General features: G+C 33.7%; 3 protein-coding genes across 4 annotated transcripts; 1 reads left to right on the top strand and 2 right to left on the bottom strand.

Moving 5' to 3' along the window:
* Positions 1-5,958: 5,958 nt before the first annotated feature.
* LOC113723919 (cytosolic sulfotransferase 5-like) lies at positions 5,959-6,726 on the bottom strand. The gene has a single exon (XM_027246879.2). It carries the CDS (start codon positions 6,724-6,726, stop codon positions 5,959-5,961), a length of 768 nt encoding a protein of 255 aa, XP_027102680.1.
* Positions 6,727-10,205: 3,479 nt separating this feature from the next.
* Positions 10,206-12,619, top strand: LOC113726089 (uncharacterized). Of its 2 annotated transcripts, none has more exons than XM_027249612.2 (4): positions 10,206-10,664; positions 10,824-10,976; positions 11,097-11,310; positions 12,350-12,619. In XM_027249612.2, exons 1-3 carry the CDS (start codon positions 10,365-10,367, stop codon positions 11,298-11,300), a joined length of 657 nt encoding a protein of 218 aa, XP_027105413.1. In that variant the 5' UTR covers positions 10,206-10,364; the 3' UTR covers positions 11,301-11,310; positions 12,350-12,619. The 2 variants fall into 2 exon arrangements, with proteins under 2 accessions (XP_027105413.1, XP_027105412.1); XM_027249611.2 differs by having other exon boundaries at positions 11,097-11,328.
* Positions 12,620-18,607: 5,988 nt separating this feature from the next.
* LOC113723918 (uncharacterized) lies at positions 18,608-19,534 on the bottom strand. Its single transcript, XM_027246878.2, has one exon. The coding sequence runs from the start codon at positions 19,532-19,534 to the stop codon at positions 18,608-18,610; it is 927 nt and encodes a 308-aa protein (XP_027102679.2).
* Positions 19,535-25,181: the final 5,647 nt, after the last annotated feature.

The following is a 25,181-nucleotide window of genomic DNA, read 5'->3' as shown; positions in this document are numbered from 1 at the left end:
TAGGTAACCTATTTGAATGGCCTTGTGACACAGAGTTTGCTCTGTTAACAGCTTGGCTGTTGTTTTGGCTCCCTTGAGGTACCGAGCTGATACGGGCATGCCGTATTCCTGCAGGCTGCAGTTGAGCGATAACTTTGGGGCAGGAGTCATTCAGAAGCGTCTTTAATTTAGTTACAAAAAATAATCATAAACTATTTTCGAGATGTATTATATATTCCACTTCCACAATCCCCAGTATTCATTCTGGCCTTGTGCCAGCATTTTTTGCCTTACACAAGCTTCTGTTCATGGTCAATGCAAGAGCTAATATTGTTTGGTACTTTGTTGAATGATACTCGAACATTGAGTTGGTCCTTCATGTGCTGCTGTGTCCGGTGTTAGACCTTTAATTTGCTTGAATGACGGCCACGCAATTTATTTGCATTTGGATGTACACAAATTCTGTGAGGGAGACCAATACCCTGCGTCTAAATTGTGATAATGTAGGTGTATCTTGGCTTTTATTCAGCATCATTAGTAACACAACTAGATGCTCTACTGACCACTGGGGGTTTGGTCCGTTGCTCAGGAGAAGGCTCTTAAAGTTCTCTCCTCAAATTTAGGGTTCGAATTCTAGATCCGAAAAATGGCAGTCAGGAATGGGAGAGGTGTGAGGATGAGGTGGGAGGTCTCCTTAAATTTAGGACTCGTATTCTAGGTTAAAAAATGATAGTTGGGTATGAGGAGGGTGTGAGGATGGGATGGGAGATTAAAAGATAAAAAGGTAGACATGATGCCACATTCTTTTACAAGATTACACGTTTACGGCCATAAAAAATTGGCTTTGTTGATCCACGGGAATTTGGAGATTGTTAGCAGATTCATTGTAGGTGAGTAAAGCAAAACGTGTTTGTTTTCTTTTTTTTTTTTTTAAATAAAGACGACGTAATACAAAAATATGAAAGTTAAAAGGGCAATACATAGCAGATGGTTCCCAAATCCTAATTCCTCGATAGCAGATGGTACAAGTATCAGCAAGGAATATGTGATTATATCATGGAGAACTCATTTATTTTTATTATATGTAATAAATATTATGTGTTAATTGAGAAAAAGGTTTAGCCAATGAGTTGTTTAGTCAAATTTTCTACCTAACATTTTCTTCTAAAACATTTTCACCATACAAGGACAAAAGGTTGGAGTGCTAATTTATGGTATAAATATAGAGTTTTTCAACAAATTTTTTGACGCCTATAAATGGTGCTACATCTCCAATGCAAAAGTTCAATTCATTTTGACCACAAGTTCCACCAAAAAAAAAAAATGAACATTGATGGATCATCAACACCACATCTGCTATCCAACAAATTGACAGGTGACTCATTTCAGATGTCTCTGTCTCCCACCTAAACAGAAATTACAAAATAAGTACAATCCAAATTTTGTTTCAAAAACTAACAAGCAAGCATGCCTCTTAGATAACACTATCAAAAAATTCATATGTTCAAACCTTCTTGCAATTGCTATTCACATTCAACCACAATCTATAACAGCAGATCCACGTACTAGCAAGTCATCATTATTGACCAACAGTTCGACTAATACCTATCCAATTAATAAAAGCGCACTATAGATATATTCTCACTAAGAATGTTATACAACTGTCAACCAATGACACTAATAGTTGACATTGCTCCCGTCCCTTTGTAAGCATCGTACCACAATAAGTATTACAAAAATTACAAATCTTCAAACGAAATTATTACACTAAAAAATAGCTTCTAATAATATATCCAAAACTTTTGCTGCTCTCAACCTATCTACAAGATAATAGAGCCAGTACAAGGAAAGACATGATTACAACAAACTACTATCATCTACAAGAAAAAGTTAAATCCCATAGATTACTACTTTAGTTTCATGCAAACGAGAAGCACTATGAAGGAAACTTATGAATTCCATTTTTACCTAATCTTCTATATTTATACTTTAATATACAGTTACACTAAATCTTTTAATAGCTTTCTTTTTCTTATTACAAATTATACTTTTTTACTATAACACCAAACAAAAGCTACAAACTATCTTCAGCCATAGGTACCAAACTCCCACGCTCCCCTCCCCCACATTTAAATGGGTTGTGGTGTATTCTATAGATATAGATATATTGTTGTCAAAGTCCATGACTATTGGGGTGAAATTGCAGCGATTGTCACCGAAGTAATAAACGGCGACAATAAGTTTGGGTGAAAATCAACTAGTGGCGTAAACTTTTTGTCAATTTTCAACAGCTCAGTCCATGGATATTATTGTCTTGTTATGTTATCAGATAGAAGATTAACCAAAAGGAGAGTGTTAATATCATATCACTTCTCTAAAAAGAATTGGAGGAGGTAAAATGGTAGTCCTGGCATATATAGTTACCACTTACAAGGTGACTACATATAATTCACCTGTATGCAATATCCAGTTTTATTATGCTTTTGTACCGTGTATTTTGAGAGCACTAGCCAGGCTAGACATTGGCCAGTTATTTTAAGGGTTAATTATAGAGATGTCAAAATGGGTGACTTGGACGGGTTTAGGTTTGGTAAAATGGGTAATAGGTATAAGTGAGTCAACTAATTTATACCTATTTAATTAGATGGATATAAATGGGTAAGTCAAAAAATGAATTGGGTAACCCAATTACCCATTTATAATCCATTTATTTTAATTTTTTGTAAACTCATTTAAATTCATTTTTGAAATCTAAGTTATCAATTTATACTACTCTTTGTACCCATCATTAGTTTTAAATATTTACTTATAATACTCAATAAGGATAATTACCAATTTTTTTCCATTTATACTCTGTGTCGCAAAATTACAAATTATTTAATAATTGAATAATAAGAATAAAAAAATTTGAACTAAATACTATAAAAGTTAATATAAAAACTTAATCCAAAAATTTTGAACCCCTAACATTTTTTTCATATATAAATTAAAATTTTCATTTTAGAAAGATAAGAAAAGAGGCTAAAATTTATCATAAATTGGTAATCTAAAAAATGAGCAAGTTAACAACTTAAGAGAAAATAAAATAATAAGATAAAACCGACAAATAATAATAATAATGAAACAAAAGTAGTTAACATCATGACAAAATGAAAATTTTGAAAAAAAAAAATGGGTGGGAGAAGAGAAGAGACTTGGGGGAAAAGAATTCTAAATGGATTAATTGGGTTTGATGGGTTATTCAATAATACCCATTTATTAAATATGTATTATTGGGTAACCCATTTATACCCATATACAAAAATTTAATATACCCATACCCATCTATTCATGGACGGGTATGGGTAAATTTAGTTAAGTGGGTTGGTTTGCCGCTTATAGTTAATTACAACTAATCCCTACCTCATTTTGCTCACTTTACCCTCTAACCTTTAATTTTGCTCACTTAATTCTCTATAGGATAAAATTACCCTTCCATTATTTTGACTTTTCATTTACCTTTTTTCCTCTCTTTTATTTTTTTTCTCTTTCTTCTCTCTCTCATCCTTCCCAATAGAAAACTCTATCTCAATGAAAATTTTATTTTGAATTTGTATTTGCATTTCTGGGGTGAAGGCTTAAAAGGCATCAAAAATTAATTTTGATTTTTTATATGATGCCACGTGTCACAAATTTCAATTGATAATTATTAATCAAGTTACAATTTCATCTTATCATATTTTTTTGATAATAAAATGAGAAACTAAAAAGAAAAGAGGAAAAACCAAAATTAAAAGAATTGAAAGGCTAAAAATTGTATTTTAGGAAAGTGATTTGAATATTCTTTTAATCATTTAAGGAGAAGATAGATCTCTGCAATTTCTCTTTTTTAATTCAAATCATTAAAATGAAAATTTTTGTCGGAAAAAGGAAGAATTAAAGAAAGAAGAAAGAGACAGAGAAAATAAAGAGCAAAAAAGGGGAAAGAAAAAAAATAAAAGAGAAAAATAAGAGTTTAGAATAATAGAGGGATAATTTTGTCCAATGGGGGATAAAGTGAGACAAAAAAATGATTAGGGGATAAAGTGAAAAATGTGATATACTTTAAAAGATTAATTGTGATTAATTTAAATTAAAGTAATAATAGAGTGATATACCCTTTACCTTTGGAGTAGGCATGTCAAGTTATCAATGGATCGAGATTTACCCAACTATGCCGTTAGGTCCTTGATGGATCTGGATCCAACTTTTTAAGTCTAGATTCTGTAGAAGAGATATGGGTCGAGATGGGTTTTTGTTGCGTACAATGCGAAGCAAATTTACAGTGTCTTACAGTGTTTTATTACTTTAAAATACTTGACACTAAAGTAGTTTGAAAGTGCTAATAGTATTTTCACTTTCGTGTAAATGGCTTTCAATCATTAACTTCCATTCGCAGAATTTCTGATTACATAACAACAACTAGATACAAATGCTTGCTTCGACAAGAAAAGGTGAAAAAAGTGGAGTTTCAGTTACATGCAAACTGGACTGGACAAGGACGGATCCAGCTGCATCCCAAGAATTTTAAAAATCTCATTTGCTCCCTTATAAATTTTAAAAATTTTGTTTGTATTGTGAATTTAAACTTACAAAATTATTCTGATATCAATTACTTGCTGTACTCCCCCTATAGCTTGAGAATTTGGTATTCATTAGATATATGTTTTACATTTTACTTTTGCCCCACAAAAATTTCAAAAATGTTACTAGCAAATAGGAGTATAAATGAACACAATCAAACCAAATACTCTAGTATTGAAGCTTGTCAATCTATTTTAACAAGTTTCAAATTGTTTTTAGGTTTGGCTTATTTATTCATCAAGCCGAATTCATATGAGTTTTTAAAGAGGCGAATTCATATTTCTTCGTATGAATTTTATGTTAATCGAGCCAAGTTTGAACCAAATTGAAAGTTTACTGAATACAAAATGTAATTCATGTTTGATTTAATTGGTTAGAGAATCAATATAAATAAGCTATTATCAAATTATATTTCACATAATCGAATCTATAGTTTCTCATATTTCATAAATGAATTTTTTCATCCCTCATATTTCACAAAATAAAATTTTTCACCCCTCATATTTTACAAAATTAAAATTTTCATTCTTCATTGATTATGCGTATGAATAATCTTTTTTTTTATTTTTGAAAACTAATGTATATGTTTATTTGATTTCATTTAAACAGTACAAATAGCATGTAATATAGTTGTATTTGATTTCATTTAACAAATATATTATATGCACATGCGTTATCGAATACATAAATACTACTAGTATTCTTTAACAGGTAAAAAAAAAAGTATTCTTTAATGGGTGCGTTATTGAATATGGTTTTGGACTAACCTCAATCAAGAAAGAACTTCAAAATAAATAAAAAAAAAAAAATATATATATATATATATATATATATATATCTTTACTATACTAAAAGCGCGAGTTTGGTTTGCTCCAGTAAAAATGGGCCGGTTATACTGTGATTTGTGTGAGCTTGAGGGGCGGTTTGGTCTTTTGTTGTGGGCGGTGGGTTTGTGCTATCAGCTGTCTGCATGGCCGTGGAACTTCAATGCTGTCCGCGTGGCTTTGCTGCTGTCTGCATGGCTTTGGAACTTCGATGCTGCGTGGCTTTGCTGCTGTCTGCATGGCTTTGGAACTTCGGTGCTGTCCGCGTGGCCACAAGAAGTGCAAGCTTTATTACACAAAAGTTTTTTGAAGACTGATTGCTTCTGTTTTCCTGCGCTTCAACTGCTTTCGACCCCTGTGGGAAAAAAAAAAGCATATCCGTTGATAATGATCTTCCAGTTCCGGGGAGAATTCGATCTCCTCTTAAGCTCTTAAGGCCTGGAACTCTTTTCCCGGCCTGGTACTAACTTCCGACTAAAGAAGGAGAGGAGCGAAAAGCCTCGTTCACCTTTTGGCCCAACCCCTCCTGCTTACTCCTTTTGTTCGGCCGCTTCTAGGCAGTATGATTTGGAACATCTTTCTTCCCAATGACCATTACTGTGTCTCGTTCGTTTCTTCGCCTGTGCAAATTCCTCATGTGATCAAAGCTACAAAGCCCTAAAATCTCATCAACCACTCCTGCTGTCTCTTCCTCTTGAGAAATTGGACAACCCAAGAACTCGGCAAGATGTTTCGGGTTAAAAGCTGGTTCTTGTGTCATTTCTTCATACTTCAGAAAAAGTACCTTTTGGGGCTTGTCCAAGCTTGCTTTCCAGTAACCTAAAACATGATCCCAAACAGGTCCAGATAAGCTCACTCCCTTACAAAACAGGTCAAAAAATTCCTCAAAAGAGGTTTCAGTACTCCCCAACTTATTAGTGAAGTGCCAATACGAGACAAAAATATCCTTAATGTTTCTGCATAGATAGACAATCTTGCAACCCGAGTTCATCACTGACTCCGGCAGTAGCACAAGCGGGCAGTGGGTTCCAAGCAGTCTTCTTGATCCTTGGAAAGAATAATCAGGGTGCTGTTTATCATAAGGGTTAGGATATTCCAAGTGTAGCACAAGAGTATGAGGATTTTGGTTGAGCAAAGGGTGGTTCTGGTTGATGGGATAAATATTTCGGTTCATCAAGGCAAATGCGAGGGCCTTCAGCCATGTGGTGCCCGACTTGGGAGTGGTGATTATTAGGACATCACTGTCTCGAGCCTGGAAGTGCTTTCGGAATTCAGCGAGCCCTGGCACTTGAAATGCACCGTGAAGATTTTTTGGTATCATATATGATATATGAGGCTGCAAATGAATCGATTCGAGTCGAGTTTTGACTTAATTAAAACGAGTCTTGATCTCAATTTAATTTTCCCAAATTCGAATTCGAACTTGACGAGCTCTCAATGTAAAACTCGAGCTCGATTTAAAAAAAAATAAATATAATTATTTATTTTTTTAAAAATATATAAAATAATAATTTTTCTTAACATATAATAAAATATTAGGGATACATATGTAATTTTATTATTAAAATAATATATATATATATATATATATATATATATATATATATATATCTTTCTTACCTATACTAAAAGCGGGAGTTTGCAATTTGAGTTCAATTGATTTGGTCCGCTTATCAGGCTTGTGATTGGTTATTGCGAGTCCGATTATTCGTCACCATTTTATATCGGAATCGGACCTGGCATAACGACATAGTCACCGCCCATCTTGAAATGCACCGTGAAGATTTTTTGGTATCATATACGATATATGAGGCTGCAAATGAATTGAGTCGAGTCGAGTTTTGACTTAATTAAAACGAGTTTTGATCTCAATTTAATTTTTCCAAACTCGAATTCGAATTCGAACTTGACGAACTCTCAATGTAAAACTCGAGCTCGATTTAAAAAAAATAAATATAATTATTTATTTTTTTTAAATGCACCGTGAAGATTTTTTGGTATCATAAATGAGGTTGCAAATGAGTCGAGTCGAGTTTTGACTTAATTAAAACGAGTCTTGATCTCAATTTAATTTTCCCAAACTCGAATTCGAATTCGAACTTGACGAGCTCTCAATGTAAAACTCGAGCTCGATTTAAAAAAAAAATAAATATAATTATTTATTTTTTTAAAAATATATAAAATAATAATTTTTCTTAACATATAATAAAATATTAGGGATACATATGTAATTTTATTATTAAAATAATATATATATATATATCTTTACTATACTAAAAGCGTCAGTTGGCTTAGCTACAGTGAAAATGGGCCGGTTATAGCGTGATTTGTGTGAGCTTGAGGGGCAGTTTGGTCTTTTGCCATTCAGTGGTGGTGGCTTTGCTATCCGCGTGGCTTTGTTATGGGCACTGAATAGGGAGCCGCCGAATACACCAGCTACGCCTAACATGTGAAATGAGAAATTCCATTTCAACGAAAATTTTGCCACTTTGGATACATTGAGCCCAACAGAGATAGAGAGAGCGAGAGATGGTCCTGCACTCGTGGCATCTACCTTTGACTTTGATTTTCAAACCCTCATCTTACCTGGCCTAACATTTTCAGTATAGATTGTAGAAGAAACAACTTACCATGTTGGACGAAATTCGTACTCATTTTTCATAGCCATTTTGTTGACAATATTAATAAAACTCAAACCCATTGTTATAATGGCTCGATACTAGAGGTGACAAATCAACCCACCTAATTAAATTTACCTATACCCGTCCATGAATAGATGGTATAAGTTCAAAATTTTTGAATTAAATTTTTATATTAATTTTTATAGTACTTAGTTCAAATTTTTATATTCTTATTATTCAATTATTAAATAATAGATAATTTTGTAACATAGAGTATAAATGAAAAAAAATTGGTAATTAAATTTATTGAACATTATAAATAAATATTTAAAACTAATAATGGGTACAAAGAGTGGTAAAAATTGATAACTTGTTTTGCAAAAATAAATTTAAATGAGTTACCAAAAGTTAAAATAAATAAGTTGTAAATGGGTAATTGAGTTACACAATTCATTTTTTGACTTATCCATTTATACCTATCTAATTAAATGGGTATAAATGAGTTAATTTACTTAAACCCATTACCCATTTTATCCAATCCAAATTCGTACTCATTTTTCGTAGCCATTTTGTTGACAATATTAATAAAACTCAAACCAATTGTTATAATGGCTCGATACTAGAGGTGACAAATCAACCCACCTAATTAAATTTACCGATACCGGTCCATGAATAGATGGTATAAGTTCAAAATTTTTGAATTAAATTTTTATATTAATTTTTATAGTACTTAGTTCAAATTTTTATATTCTTATTATTCAATTATTAAATAATAGATAATTTTGTAACATAGAGTATAAATGAAAAAAAATTGGTAATTAAATTTATTGAACATTATAAATAAATATTTAAAACTAATAATGGGTACAAAGAGTGGTATAAATTGATAACTTGTTTTGCAAAAATAAATTTAAATGAGTTTACCAAAAGTTAAAATAAATAAGTTGTAAATGGGTAATTGAGTTACACAATTCATTTTTTGACTTACCCATTTATACCTATCTAATTAAATGAGTATAAATGAGTTAATTTACTTATACCCATTACCCATTTTATTCAACCCAAATTCGTACTCATTTTTCGTAGCCATTTTGTTGACAATATTAATAAAACTCAAACCAATTGTTATAATGGCTCGATACTAGAGGTGACAAATCAACCCACCTAATTAAATTTACCTATATCGGTCCATGAATAGATGGTATAAGTTCAAAATTTTTGAATTAAATTTTTATATTAATTTTTATAGTACTTCGTTCAAATTTTTATATTCTTATTATTCAATTATTACTAGAGGTGACAAATCAACTCACCTAATTAAATTTACCTATATCGGTCCATGAATAGATGGTATAAGTTCAAAATTTTTGAATTAAATTTTTATATTAATTTTTATAGTACTTAGTTCAAATTTTTATATTCTTATTATTCAATTATTAAATAATAGATAATTTTGTAACATAGAGTATAAATGAAAAAAAATTGATAATTAAATTTATTGAACATTATAAATAAATATTTAAAACTAATAATGCGTACAAAGAGTGGTATAAATTGATAACTTGTTTTGCAAAAATAAATTTAAATGAGTTTACCAAAAGTTAAAATAAATAAGTTGTAAATGGATAATTGAGTTACCCAATTCATTTTTTAACTTACCCATTTATACCTATCTAATTAAATGGGTATAAATGAGTTAATTCACTTATACCCATTATCCATTTTATCCAACCCAAACCCACCCAAGTCACCCATTTCAACACCTCTACTCCATACTTTATATTCAAGCCCAACATTTTTGTTTTCCCACTTTAGCTTTCTTGCTTTGTTTTACCTTGAGAAGCAAGAATTTTCATGATAAACTGAATTTGTTCTTCACTACGATTTCCCTTGTGTTCCAACAAAGGAACGTTTAACTTAAAATAAATATTTCAACCAGGGGAAAAAAAAACCAGTTTAAAAACAACTAATATAACGGTTGATATATACATACACTGATACATCTATACCTTCTATACAAAATGACTTTCTAATTATCGAATGCAATCATATTACCAATTATCATCGTTTAACCTACTCCATAAAATTAAATTAAATTAACACAAGTTAGGGCAACCTCGCGCGTAGCGCGAGGCCTAAAAAACTAGTATATATATAAAAGGCGTGGTATTTGGGCCATGGGGATCCGGGACCATCCCAGCCAGTAGGTCGGTTTTGTTACATACCCATAAATAAAACGTCGCAGCGCCGAAGTTTTAGCCTGTCATTAGACGAGTAGGGCTTCGTCCTATTACCGGAAATACAGAATAAACGAAATTAGGGCGTCGTTGGTTCATCCATGGCAGAGATTGAGGTACCGTGGGATGATGCTGGAAGAGGAGGGATTGCGGTGGTTGGAGATTTGAAAGAGTCATCGTCGCCGGTCCATAAGAAGCAGAGATCGGACGAAAAAGATGAACTGGAGTTATATGACGAAGACATTCGGCAAATAAATTTACAAGCTGATCAATTGGTTTATACCGAAAAAGACCATGCGTTGGATAGCATCGTTTCAATTCTGAACGACTACTACCCTGATGGCTGCAATGACGAGAATGATGTATGGTTTAAGTATTGGCGACAGCTCGTAGATAGCGAGGTACCCGGGTTTTTCTTTGTCCCTTTGTTCCTTTCTTCCTCCCCATGCTATGCCTGCCTTCATGCTTGCTGGCAATTCTATCTTTGTTGCCCGTATTGTTTATTTAAATTTGTTGTATTCTGAAATTCCTGTCGCTTTGTTTTTGTATGTGTTGCCCAGGGCTTTGATATTGACCCTATCCCGTACCATGATACTACGAAGCTGCCTATCCCGTACCATGATGCTAGGAACCTGGCCTTCGTTCCATTACTGGAGTTGGAAAGTATTACTAAACTGGCAAAGCTTGCAATTGAGCATCACAACCAAAAGAAAGTATGCCTTCTTTTTCTTGCTATATTGCATTCCTCCTTCTTTTGATACCCCCCATAAATCAGCCGTAGTTAATGTCTTTTGATTAACTTCTTGGAAAGAAATTATTTATTTATTCTGCAGGACACAGACTATGAGTTTGCGAAGGTTGAGAAGGCAAACGCACGATTTTGGGGTCCAATTTGTGCCAATTTTTATATTACCTTCCTGGCCAAGGATCCTTATGCTGCTTGTGGTTTGACTACCTTTCAAGCTCTGGTATGGGAAGGTCCAGAACCTGATGAATACTATGTCAAGTTCTGCAGGCCTAAAGTAGTTGCAAATTGACTTATCTCTTGTAAGTAGTTGCAAATAGGTAAGTACTTTTGCTAACCTGTTCCAATGCGTTAGCTATGAAGGCAATCAAGTCAATTTTGTGCATTGCTCAAACATTTTAATTCTTGCATGCTAATTCCGTTTAGCAAATTTGTTCATGATGCAATTGAAATATGAGGTTGGAAAGCTACGTACTTCATTGCTCCTTATTGTACTCAAATGACTCCAAAAGTGTCGAATCCTTGAAATCTTGCATAATTTAAGAAACTAAATTATTATGACAAGCATCCGTTAAGTAAACAAATTACTCAATTTTCCCTGCCAAATATATGCCTTGTTCCTTTCTCCCACCCCATTATCATTATCCCCTGAGTCCTAATATTTGTTTGTTTCATCCTTGTCAGTACGGATAATCATTTTTTCAGTGTTCATATTTCTCAGCATACTTTTCTTAGCTAGAGGGCCACATAGTTTAACTTTGTTGCATGATCAATTTTGATGTAATTGAGCCAGCGTTCTTGACTCTTCAGTATGCTAGTTGATTTTTAGTTGATTTCTAATTCTTTGATGATTCAAGCTACCAGTAAAGCCTCTCAGATACAAGCATAATTGGATAATGAAATCGATTGGTTTGCTTTTTCCCCAGGCATAGGGATGATAGCGTTAAACTCATAGGTTACATAATTTGTGATGTGATGCGATATTTTGTATCCCATCTTTGCATATGCGAAAGATTTTAATCCTTGTTTCTGTAATTGCGTTCAGTGGTTTGTTCATAGTATGTTACAGGGGTTTAGTATTCTACTTCACGGTGAAACCATGAAAACTACTGTGTCATATTTATAATTAATTACCCCAGAGCATCCCACTGAAGAAACAACCTATCATGGTTAAAATGTAAAAATAAAAATGTTCTGAATTTTTTTCCTGGTGTAGACCCTCTTTGTGCCTTTCTCCATTCCCAATTTCCCTTTCGTCCTTTGGTATCTTCTCCCTCCCTGCCTCCTCCTTGTTTGTGGTTTGTGCATGTAATTGACAGCCTTTTTCTATTCAACTTGCAGGTGGTGGTGATTCCATCATGACATGATCATGGTCCGATGGAAGTTTGCTGCTTTTTGTTGGTTATGTAGAATGACCTTGTGTTTCTGAGCTTGAATTAAAATACTGCTGACGTATCTGAATTTCATATGTAGGACTTGATTTGGTTTGTGAAGTTGGCTTATATGTCATATTCATGTATGCCGGCGTAGGCAAAATGGATGCTTGATAACCCTTTTATGTGCCATGTTGGTTATGGTTATCTTGCCGTTGAAGTTGTCGACCGGCTCATACTGCTTGAGACTCCTGCATGATTTATTATTTTATGCTTTTCTGTGTCTACCTCACAAACTAGTTGGATACTCATATGTTTTTTATAACATCAGTCGTTTGTGGCTTATGCTGGGCTTGAAAAATAGATTTAGCTAAACAAAAGGCGATTAGTAATCCTTCTTTTAGTTGTTGAATTTAAGTGATAGATGAACTGCTTTAGTTTATATTACTGCAAATAGAAAGCCGAATTTTGCATCACCTGGTCCACTTCTCAAGGGTACCATTACCTTTATCATATTGTATTGCACCTATCTTGTAGAATTTTATTTGGTCAACTGAAAATGAAGTGTTTATTGCTCGAGGAACTCCGGATCCTTATCCTTGTACCTGAGGGAGCCTATAAACATGTGGATCATAGAAATGTTTGGAAATCAAGCAGAGGGACTTGGACTCGTGGATTCTGTAAAATATGTGGGAGGTTATCAACTCATTTGCCAAGCACTTGAAGGGATCATTAACTTTTTCAGCTTCTCCATCGTCATCAATTGACAAGATCGTCTTAAAACTCTTTCTTCATTTTCTGCTTCCACCGCTTCGTTCAGTGGATCCTCCCATCTTTCAGAGACTCTCAGGCTCGCTACAGAGCCTTAATCTTAAATCTAAAAGACTATAATGTTCTAGTTTGATGCTCAATTCCCCGTACCTTCTTCTTCTTCTTGTTGCCCATCCATATGTAAAGCCATTACGAATCCCCTAGACTAGCAGGACTGGCTTCTTCTTCTTCTTTTTATTATTTGGTTGGTTCTTTTTTTTTTGGGGGGGGGGGGAGGGGGGTGTTGGTTGGTTCAGATAGGAGAAAAGAAGGCAACTTTCTTTTCGGGCTGCTTTGCATGGGCATTTATCTACAAAACACAATCAAAAGATTGTCACTTGAAAGAGTCTTTTTGTGAAATTAAATTACCAAGTCATTGATCGAGGTCCACAGACAATTGGTTAACTATTTGAGTACTCTGCTACGTTTGGATATGGATTATGTGATATTTGTTTTATGGTTTTGTAAAAGAAGAACAAAATTTTGCATATCTTGCTTTTAACACGCACAAGACCTTTTTTTTTTTTTTTTTTGACAACCAACATGCACAAGACTCAACCACGTCATCCAATGCTCTTAAGATGTCCACAATCAACATTAATTGCACGGAAAAAGAATATGCGAACTAAAAATAAAACATGTCTTTTTGCGTGTAGTCAAAACTTCCGCCGATTTCATCTTTTTTTTTTTTTTTATTCTTTAGGTCCTCAAATTTTGCAATTTTTGCTTTGACTAAAAATGTTTCTTTTTATGGGTAGGCCAATAACTGAAAATGTTGCTATTAATGTACAAAATCTTTAATATACCCTTTAACTCTGTTGTTAATCAAGTTAATTTGTATCCTTGAACATATCATCTGATGTTCTCATGTCAATTTCAATGAAAATAACATCATAGATTTGGTCTAGTAGAATTGCCAATTTTACATTATTAAGTCCAACATGATATGCCACGGGAGTTAGAAGAGGAAAAGTTTGTAACCATAACACTTATGACATCGATATATCTTTTTTTTTTCCTCTTTTTTTTTTTACCTTATAATTTGCCATAGTAATTAATGCTACACTACTACATCGGTATCTTCTCATTGCGCCTCTGCCCGGAGACAGATGGGAGCACAGCTTTTACTGGGCTGAGGTACCCTGTACAAGCCGTCAAATTATGAAGCCCTATTATAAGCATTTTGTCCACTTCAATGGAAATTCTTTTGACAATTTGGATGATCAGCAGAAGTATAATTGTTTGGCTCAATAGGGAAACTTTCCTAACTCTGACTCGGCAAAAGTAGGAACGGAGTGAAACTTTGGATAAATCACATGTTTTCCTGTATGAAAGCACATTAATTCGTTTCGGCGGGCCACGCTCAGAACAGGTGCTTCTATATACTAATAAAGTTAAGGAGGTAATGCAACTTGAATGTTGTAAATCTATTTTGTGCTTTTCCTTTTAGCCAAAAAGAAAAAAAAAATCCAATTCGCACTTTTTTTTTTCTTGAAAGATATTAAAATTTCATTAATATAAAAAGGCACCCCAGATTACAACAAAAGCTCCCTCAAAGTGCATTCATCATTCGTCAAAACAGGCAAAAGTGAGGGAGTAAGGGTGCTAAAGATTTTACATCCTTCTTCTACAGGCACCCCAGATTGAGCATATTTTGACAGGTGATCAGCAGTCTGTTTGAATTCTCGTTTACAATGACATAGCTTTTGATGGGGGGATCCTTTTTAGCAGCTGCAAGCAGTCTTGCAGGAGTGCTTTCTTTTAGTTTTCCTTCGATCTCCCTGCTTCTTGAAGCTCCAGTAGGCTGTCCACAACAATTTTTGAGTCGGAAAGAATTAAAATTTCAGTAAAATTGCATGTTGTGTGTGAAGTAAAGCAATTTTACATTCTTCTATGCGTACTTGGTTGCACAATAGTACATGTGTTCATGGACTCAAAAAAGAAAAAGAAATTAAAAGAACCCCAAATGATTAGAAAAATTAAAGCCCAAGATAGTTTGTGCTCCTACTAGTTAATTGGCGGAAAGATCAAGTTAATTATTTTGGAAACTCTCTATGGCATATCATGCATCTCATTTACACAAGGGAAGAAAAACAGGATATCAAAAACTATGAAAGAAATAAAAAGATAAGAAACTTATGAGAAAATTGCTATTGCTCATACGTTTCAACGATTAAGATTTGTTGTATATTTGAAAATTGCGAACGTACATTAATAAAATTAAGTGCCTGCCCGCACTAGTCCCAACTACATACACACGCACATCAAAATATACGAATACAAGGAGAAAACATAATCAGTAATTCACTTAAATTTGAGAAAATCAATTTTTAGGTGTAGAAAATTTAAAACTACAAACAAAATTGTCTAGCTTGATGAGTTAGCAAATTAAGTTTGAAGGAATCTTTAACAAGCCAAGTGCATTTTGAATATTGAGTAATTTAATTCATTTTTTAATTTAAAAAGAGAAAAAGAATTATTGAAAGTCAAACAAAAAACCTTAGTTATGTTGTAAAACTAATAAAATAAACAATCTAAAGGAGGGATTGAAATAGTAGAGTGAGAAGAGAGGAGAGAACTATAGTATTATTATATTCACTGATTAAAGTACTTCCAGGTTCCAAGGTTACAAAGGAAGTAGGATACACCCCTATATATAGGTGATCCAAAATCAAAGGTACATGAACCTTATTAAATACAAATACATGAATTTAGTACATCAAGTACATCCATAAATGAGTTCATCTAATGTACCAATGAATCTAGGGAGAATACATATGTCTATCATCTTGAAAATACAAACGGACATCTTCATCTTGTAATCCTTCTTGAGAATACCAATGGACATCCACATCTTATCATTATTTCATAACACTCCCCCTTGGATGTCCATGACACAAAGAATATGCCTTGTTAAAACCTTATTAGGGAAAAACCCAATGGGATAAAAACCCTAGTGAAGGAAAAAGAGTACACTATTCTTGTGTAATAAATTCTCCCCCTGATGCAAACATTATATGAGATCTTTTAGCCGACGCATACCAATATTCTTCACCAGCTTTTCCAATGTAGCAGTCGGCAATGTCTTGGTAAACAAATCTACCAAATTATTATCCGATCGGATTTGTAGCACGTCAATCTCACCATTCTTCATTCCAATGTCGTCTTGTAGGTGAGGAACTAATTATATATCTGGTCTTGTACAGTTAGCAAGATACATAAGCGCACCAATTGCACTGAGATATGGTATTTCAGGACCAAATATCTCTTCATGTTCCTCTTGTGGCCTAAAGGGATCCTTATAAGGATCCAATAATCTGACAATCATTGGGGTACTTAATGTATGTGCTTTATCCATATGGAACCGCTTTAATACCTTCTGGGTATAAGTAGTTTGGTGAACAAAAATTTCACCTTCTAAATGCTCAATTTGTAAACTAAGACAGAATTTTGTCTTTCCAAAATCTTTGATCTCAAATTCTTTCTTCAAATATTTGACAGTCTTTTGGATCTCTTCAGGAGTTCCAATCAAATTGAGATCATCAACATATATCGCAATAATCACAAAATTTGACCCATTTTTCTTGATAAAAACAAATGGACATATTGGGTCATTGGTATAACCTTCTTTAGTTAAGTATTCATTGAGACGGTTATACCACATACGTCCAGATTGCTTGAACCCATACAAAGACTTTTGTATTCTAATAAAATACACATCTCTAGTATTTGATTTACATGTTTCAGGCATGTTGAATCCTTCGGGGATTCTCATGTAAATATTATTGTCTAGATTCTCATACAAATAAGCAGTGACAACGTCCATCAGACGCATATCAAGTTTTTCATGCACTGCAATACTTACAAGATATCTAAATGTGATCGTATCCACTGCAGGTGAATACGTTTCATCATAATCAAATCCAGACCTTTGTGAAAAGGCTTGGGCTACAAGTCTTGCTTTATATCTCACTATTTCATTATTTTCATTCCTTTTTCTCACAAAAATCCATTTATATCCAACTGGCTTTACATTTTCAGGTATTTGGACTACATGTCCAAATACATTTCTTTTAGCCAGTGAATCTAATTCAGATTGTATCGGCCTTTTCATTTTGGTCAATCATTTATATGCCGACATTCATCAACCGATCTAGATTCATGATTCTCATCAACTTCTATAATATCAAGTGCTACATTTCATTAGGCTCCAATTAACTTTTCTATAATTTCATTCTCTTCAAGAGTTGGCTCTTCGGGAGCTGGCTCTTCAGGAGCGACCTCTTCAGGAGGTTAAATTTTGTCATGACATTTATTTAATCTCTGGAGATATTTGAAATCAATTTATACCTTATATAGGTAGGTCGGCCTTTATTTGTAACACTTGTACATGTCCTTCAGGGACGTCAATTTTAACAAGAGTGTTTCCTGCAGGAAGAGTTGATTTAATGACTCTTCTGGGTCGATAAATATAACTTTCTTCAAATGAAGAATTTCTTGAACTTCTAGTTCACATTATTTTATATGAGAATCGAGAAAATCTAATTTTCAAATATGAGGATCGAGAAAATATAATTTTCAAATATGAGGATCGAGGAAATCTAATTTTCAGATATGAGGATCGAGGAAATCTAATTTTCAGATAATTTCCTTTCGGTTGATCTTTTCCTCCCCCTAATGTCGGGATAGATCACTCATCAATAGATCATTCATTAATATTTAATCGTAAAAGGTGATGCATATCCGACATCAATTTCTTTTGGAGCCATGTATAATATAAAGGGGGTATGTATAAATACTTATCGACATTCAAATACTCTCATATATGCATTGGAATCAGTAAACTTCGAGTTTACTGCAGGTGATGATTATAAAGCAAATGAGAATGAAGATAACTATATCGATAACCATTACACCCTCGAATGATTAATATGATATAATCAACCTTTATCTCACTTGATTTTTATTATTATCTCATTCAGTGTCTCGGATAAATTTCTTTGTGACTTGGGAGAGAGTAGTGCGTGATTTATAACAATTTTAATTCATTCAGGGAGAAATGGAGTGGCTCTTCCGGAGCTCTCAATTAATTTTGCACTACCACTGATGGTATTAACATTTGTCTCTCCCATCTCCAAAGAAGAAAAATATCTTTTATTTGTCAATATAGTGTGCGCAGAAGCACTATTAACGAGACAAATGTTATCATCACCATTATTTGATCCCAAACATTTGGCATCCATTTCTTCTTCAGGAAGAAAATAAATGAAACTAAATATTGATAAAAGATACGAGAATAGACATATGCAAAGTAAATAGATAAAACTAACAACATATCAAACAACATACCAAAGTAATTGACAATCCTGCAAGACTAACAACATATCAAACATCCAGACATATATTAAATATATGATCATTTTGCATCTTCAGGATGCTCAAAGAAATCGGCAATATCCAGGTGTGTCATGTCAGCATCATCATCATCATAAGCATCCTTTTGGTATATAAAATTTGTCTCGACATCTTTGTCCTTCTTTTTCAATGATGCTTGATAGAGGTCAACAAGATGTTCAGCCGTACGACAGGTACGGGACCAATGACCTTCCATATCACATCGGTAGCATTTTTCTTCATAAACTTTCTTTTCTCCTTCTTTCGGATTGTAGTCATTTTCTCTCTCTTGAGAAATATTTTGTTGCTTGCCACGGTGATAATTTTCACTGGGCATAAATCTACTACGATCACGTCTACGGCCACGGTCATGTCCACGGCCTCTTCCACGGCCACCTCTACGGCCACGTCTACGACCTCGACCAGAATTTTGAAATTGAGTCCCATTCGCTTCAGGGAATGGACTTGCACCAGTTGGTCGGGACTTATGATTTTTCAGCAATAATTCATTATTTTGTTCAGCCAACAGAAGACATGTAATAAGTTCAGAATACTTCTTAAATCCTTTCTCTCTATATTGCTGCTGCAGGAGCATATTAGAGACATGAAAAGTAGAGAATGTTTTCTCTAACATATTTTTATCAGTGACTTTTTCGTCACACAATGATAATTGAGAAGTAATTCTGAACATGGCTGAATTATATTCGTTGACAGATTTGAAATCTTGTAGTCGTAAGTGGAGCCAATCATATCGGGCTTTTGGAAGAACGGCCAACTTCAGGTGGTCGAATCTTTCTTTCAAATCTCGCCAAAGAACAAGAGGATCTTTGACAGTAAGATACTCTACTTTTAATCCTTCATCTAAATGACGACGAAGGAAAATCATGGCCTTAGCACGGTCTTGGTTTGAGGCATCATTCTCATCAACAATAGTATTACCAAGACCCATTGCCTCAAGATGAATTTCAACATCCAAAACCCACGATAAATAATTTTTTTCAGAAATATCAAGAGGTACGAACTCTTGTTTTGTGAGATTAGCCATAAGAATATGCAATAGATTCGTAGGAAAGAATTTTACCTTGATAAGTAATCAAAAGTTGTTTGGGCAGAATCTTGACACGTCTCGTGCTTCACTTTTGCTTCGCGCCTTTCCTTCACTCAAAGTAGAGACTCGTGCTTTTCCTTAGCTCAAGGTAAAGACTCGTGCTGATAACGTGTTGTAAAACTAATAAAATAAACAATCAAAAGGAGGGATTGAAATAGTAGAGTGAGAAGAGAGGAGAGAACTATAGTATTATTATATTCACTGATTAAAGTACTTCCAGGTTCCAAGGTTACAAAGGAAGTAGGATACACCCCTATATATAGGTGATCCAAGATCAAAGGTACATGAACCTTATTAAATACAAATACATGAATTTAGTACATCAAGTACATCCATAAATGAGTTCATCCAATGTACCAATGAATCTAGGGGGAATACATGTGTCTATCATCTTGAGAATACAAACGGACATCTTCATCTTGTAATCCTTCTTGAGAATACCAATGGACATCCACATCTTATCATTATTTCATAACAAATTACTACTGATTAATACACCTATCAGGATCTCAAGGACAGCCATTAAGCATTTAGTTTGCATTAACCTCCCTTACCTCCGTTCCAAATTACATATAGCAGATTTATATATATATATATATATATATACACATTTTGGCCCCTGCCACTGAAAAGCCCGTAGGGTGATGTCTCAGAACTTTGGACGAACAGGGCTTGCATCCTTCCATCAGTTCCCGCCAGTTAACCCCCATTGTATCTGAACATTATCAAGAAACACTCCAGAACCCCTCATCAGTTCCGGAGTTAACCCCCATTCTGTTTTCCCCTTCTACACTTTTCCCGCCAAGTCTGATTCAGTTCCGGAGTTAACCCCCATTAATGAATGCAATGAAGGTGTTCGTTTGAATTCATTGTGTCTGCAAACCTGCTAAATTCATTTCTGAAGTCTACTTATTTCCATTTCCTGCAACAATTCTGGTTCTGTACCACAACAGTGTCGCTACTTGTTATGCCTTAGATTTTTTTTTTTTTATCTTTTTAATTCGTTTTTGCATCTTTGTGATGGCACTTGGATTTGCCATAAAAAATTATGCAATACTTAAACTATAGGTTGATGCTTAGTATAAGTTGTTTACAAACTTTTATTTCTTTACTTATAGGAATCTTTTTCATGGCGATCTGAACCTAATGTCCTGCTCCCTGTCCAGAAATTAAGAACGAGTAAGCTTTTTGAGCTTTAAAAGAAAATTATAGTTTTTTCAATTTCAACTGAAATCACAATTATTAAAATTTTGTACAGATACCTGTTGGGCAGTTGATGGTTCAGAAGCAATCGCATCCCAATATCAGACTTGTCACAGGGAAGGGTCACAAATCCCCTTATCCATGCAAGAAATTCTCAACTGTGTAAAAAGGAGGGATGGGGCCAGAGATGAAGACATCAAACGACAGAGATTTGAAGCATACCAGACAATTAGAGTTTTTGACTATGCTAAAGCAAGAGGTCTTACCCTAAGGAGTGAATATCCGTATATTCATGACTGCATTAGTTGTCGGCCGCCCCTTCAGGTAAGATGAAAATGCATACCTTTATATCTGCAATTTGGTTTAAAATAATATGTTAACAACTAAATTATTTCTCAATTTGTAGGCAACGAGAATTTTTGTCACTAGCTACGATAGTCGAACCCTACTCCCTGACCATGAACTCAATGCTGACCAAGTGCAAAAGCAAAAACGAGAAGTTGATGACATAATAAAAAGGGTTTCCAGTTGTTGGTCTAATGTCTGTATATCGCCCCAGCTTCAAGGAATATGGAAAAATTGGCCAGGTTGGCATTAGATAAGAAGCAACTGATATTAGTGGACATTGGGTGAGTGGTAAAACTAAAATTTGTGAATTTTTTGCAGGGAGTATATAAAGGAAAATCTTCAACTGACAGTTACATTGGGGAACATGCCGTGCTCCTAACTGGTTTTGACAAAGAAGAAGATGGAACAGAGGTTTTTGAGTTCAAAAATACAAACGGTTTAGCTTTTGGTGACCAAGGATTCGGCAAACTCAAAAGAGATCTCATCTTTAGCATATCATATCCCAAAGGAGTGTTAAAAGTTGACAAAATAGATAAGGATGGGATAGGACACAAATATATAATGGTAAGAGGGTTGCAAATTCATGTTGTTGAGATAGGGACCGGATCTAGAGTTATGTTGTTCTGCTACGGGTTTCCCGAAATGTGGTACTCATGACGTTACCAGATGCTTGCGGTAGCTAACAAAGGCTTGAGAGCCATTGTACCGGCTAATTGATTAGAATATAGGTGTAAAAAAAAAAATTCAGACACTTGCGGGTCTGACAGGGGTTCTTTTATTATAATTTTAATATATATAATATTTTTCATCCATGCATAATTCGTTTTTTCGAGTGTCCAATATACTTCTTTATGCATCTCCATATTTGCATTGCTTCTGCTTATTGTGCGCAGAAAAGTGAACTTTCCACCATAGAAATGTAACCAATGTTTAATTCTTACCTCCACTTTAATTCCGTGGATGGAAGAATATTGTCAGAAATGCATTCTTCTGTGGCTAATTGATTAGAATATAGGTGTAAAAAAGAAAAATTAGACAGGTTTAAAAAAAATAGATATGTTCCTTTTTTTAAAAAAAGATATCAGCCTGGCACCTGACAGATTCCCTATTTTTAAAAAAGATATCAGGTGCCTTTTTTTTAAAAAAAAAAAGATGTCAAGTGCTGGACTGGGTCAGCCCAGCACCTTAATTAAATACATTTAATCAAACCTCTTTAAATTAATTCATTCAATTAATTAAACTAATTAATCCACTAAAATAATTAAAATAATTGTATACTAAAAAACGTAAACTAATTATCAACTATCTTAACAAATAAAGTGAATCGCATTAAACTTTTGTAATGTGACATATAGATTAAAAAAGTAATTAGTAAAACAAAAACATGATAAAATCTGAAATTTTTGCTAAATAATATTTGGCTTGCATTATCAACACATTTTTTAACCAATATTTTTATATTTTTAATCATTTTTTTATAACAAATTTTTCATTTACTGTTTAACTTACGGATATGAAATATTGCATTTATTTTCTTATTTTTCAATTCAGATAGTCATCTTTTTATAAATTTAATCTTCTTCAATATCTTTTTAACTATCTTTTATTTTTTAAGCCACTTTTTGTACCATATGATTACAATCAAGAAAAGAATTCTTGTTTATTCTAATACTTTTTGTAATGTGACATATAGATTAAAAAAGTAATTAGTAAAACAAAAACATGATAAAATACAGAAATCTGAAATTTTTTCTAAATAATATTTGACTTGCATTATCAACACATTTTTTAATCAATTTTTTTATATTTTTTATTATTTTATTATTTCATATATATTGTATTATAAAAAATATTATAATATTTATTTTAAATAATATCTCAAATAATACCCTATCCAAACACTACATAAAAAAATGCACCGAAAAAACCTCCTTATTATTGATAGAGTCGGTGCGCGTTGAGGTTATGAAGTTATTCGATAATCTACAATAGGCTAGGCTCGTAGGCTGTCAAAGAATCTTTGCCTCGTTAGATTTTACGTCAATTCACATAGTATTAAGTGCTTGCTTGTGGGACGGAATAAAAAACTGGTGACCATGAGAAAAGCGAAGCCAAGGGACAAGGAGGGCAAGCCAGCTTTTTTTTTTGAAGCCTGCCGATTTTTTTTTAACAATTTGACTGGCTACCGGGCACTCTCTGCCGACAGCCAGCTTTTGCAGTCTTTGTCAGGTGCCGGGTTGTGTGTGTCTTTTAAAAAAAAAAAAAAAAATTTTTGGTGTCAGGTGCCGGGCAGACAGAGCCCAGCACCCATAGATATATACAAAACCCCTGTCAGACTCGCAAGTGTCTGAATTTTTTTTTTACACCTATATTCTAATCAATTATCCCATTGTACCTGATTACCAAGGATATGGAGTCTCTGAGATGCCTCAAGAACCTGAGAAAACCACATTTTTACAATTGGTGAGCGACCTCTTTGCTGTTCTTCGTAACATGGGAATTTCTAAGGTAAAAATTGTTAAGTACAAGAATGAACATGTTCTGAACCAGAAACCAAAAGCATTCTTATGTGTTCACAATCTCTAAATATATTCTAAAAAATCTTTCAGGTCTTTCTTGTGACCAAAGGCTTTGGGGTGCAAATAGCTAGCCTATTCGCTATTCGTCACCAAGAAATGGTTAATGGAATTATAACCATTGGACCACCATCTATCCCTGGAACTTAGTTTTCGCCTTTTCAAAATCTGTCTCCTAAGTGCTATCTTTCAAGATGGAAGGTTAGTTGCCTTTTTTACAGTTACGTTCAAAATGTTAGGTAAAAGCTTTCTTTACTAACTACTAAAACCTTTTCCAATAATATTAGGTGATTTTTTGTGCCAAAAAAGTTTTTGTCCATATAATTTTCATTCGAATATAATTTAGTTTTGGTTTTTAAGTACGATAGTGTAATCATTTTCAGGATCCTTTATAAAGATGAATTCAATTGCTTTGATCCAACATCCTCTTTTCCCAGGATGAGATTCCAGAAACTTGCGATGGTGAGAACAGCCTAAATTTGATTGATGATTCCCTTTGTCCGTCGTGGATTACGGAGGATGATCTGACATTCTATGGAACTTGGTATGAGAGAACTGGATTCAGCACTACCTTAAATGTGCCTTTTAGGTACGCAAACAATACAATATTGTGATGCTACCCCTCAAAACAAAGGATAATTGATTAGAATATAGGTGTAAAAAAAAAAATTCAGACACTTGTGGATCTAACAGGGGTTCTGTATATATCTATGGGTGCCGGGTTTGTCTGCCCGGCACCTGACACCAAAATTTTTTTTTTTTTTTTTTTATAAAAGACAAAGACTGCAAAAGCTGGCTGCCGGGCAGAGAATGCCCGGCAGCCAGTCAAATTGTTAAAAAAAAATCGGCAGGCTTCAAAAAAAAAAAGCTGGCTAGCCCTCCTTGTCCCTTGGCTTCGCTTTTCTCATGGCCACCAGTTTTTTATTCCGTCCCACAAGCAAGCACTTAATACTATGTGAATTGACGTAAAATCTAACGAGGCAAAGATTCTGTGACAGCCTACGAGCCTAGCCTATTGTAGATTATCGAATAACTTCATAACCTCAACGCGCACTGACTCTATCAATAATAAGGAGGTTTTTTCGGTGCATTTTTTTATGTAGTGTTTGGATAGGGTATTATTTGAGATATTATTTAAAATAAATATTATAATATTTTTTATAATACAATATATATGAAATAAAAAAATAATAAAAAATATAAAAAAATTGATTAAAAATGTGTTGATAATGCAAGTCAAATATTATTTAGAAAAAATTTCAAATTTCTGTATTTTATCATGTTTTTGTTTTACTAATTACTTTTTTAATCTATATGTCACATTACAAAAAGTATTAGAATAAACAAGAATTCTTTTCTTG

The sequence above is a fragment of the Coffea arabica genome, chromosome 2c (assembly GCF_036785885.1).
Source record: "Coffea arabica cultivar ET-39 chromosome 2c, Coffea Arabica ET-39 HiFi, whole genome shotgun sequence".
Taxonomy (NCBI): Eukaryota; Viridiplantae; Streptophyta; class Magnoliopsida; order Gentianales; family Rubiaceae; genus Coffea; species Coffea arabica.
The sequence above is the reverse complement of the archived record's forward strand: the minus strand, read 5'-3'. Positions and strand labels throughout refer to the sequence as shown.

What these genes read in the sequence shown, in the direction of transcription:
- LOC113723919 (XM_027246879.2), bottom strand. Translation starts at nt 6,726, where the DNA reads ATGATACCAAAAAATCTTCACGGTGCATTTCAAGTGCCAGGGCTCGCT.
- LOC113726089 (XM_027249612.2), top strand. Translation starts at nt 10,365, where the DNA reads ATGGCAGAGATTGAGGTACCGTGGGATGATGCTGGAAGAGGAGGGATT. An exon ending in GACAGCTCGTAGATAGCGAG is followed by an intron (nt 10,665 to 10,823) that starts GTACCCGGGTTT and finishes TGTGTTGCCCAG; the next exon opens with GGCTTTGATATTGACCCTAT. An exon ending in AGCATCACAACCAAAAGAAA is followed by an intron (nt 10,977 to 11,096) that starts GTATGCCTTCTT and finishes TTTATTCTGCAG; the next exon opens with GACACAGACTATGAGTTTGC.
- LOC113723918 (XM_027246878.2), bottom strand. Translation starts at nt 19,534, where the DNA reads ATGGGTCTTGGTAATACTATTGTTGATGAGAATGATGCCTCAAACCAA.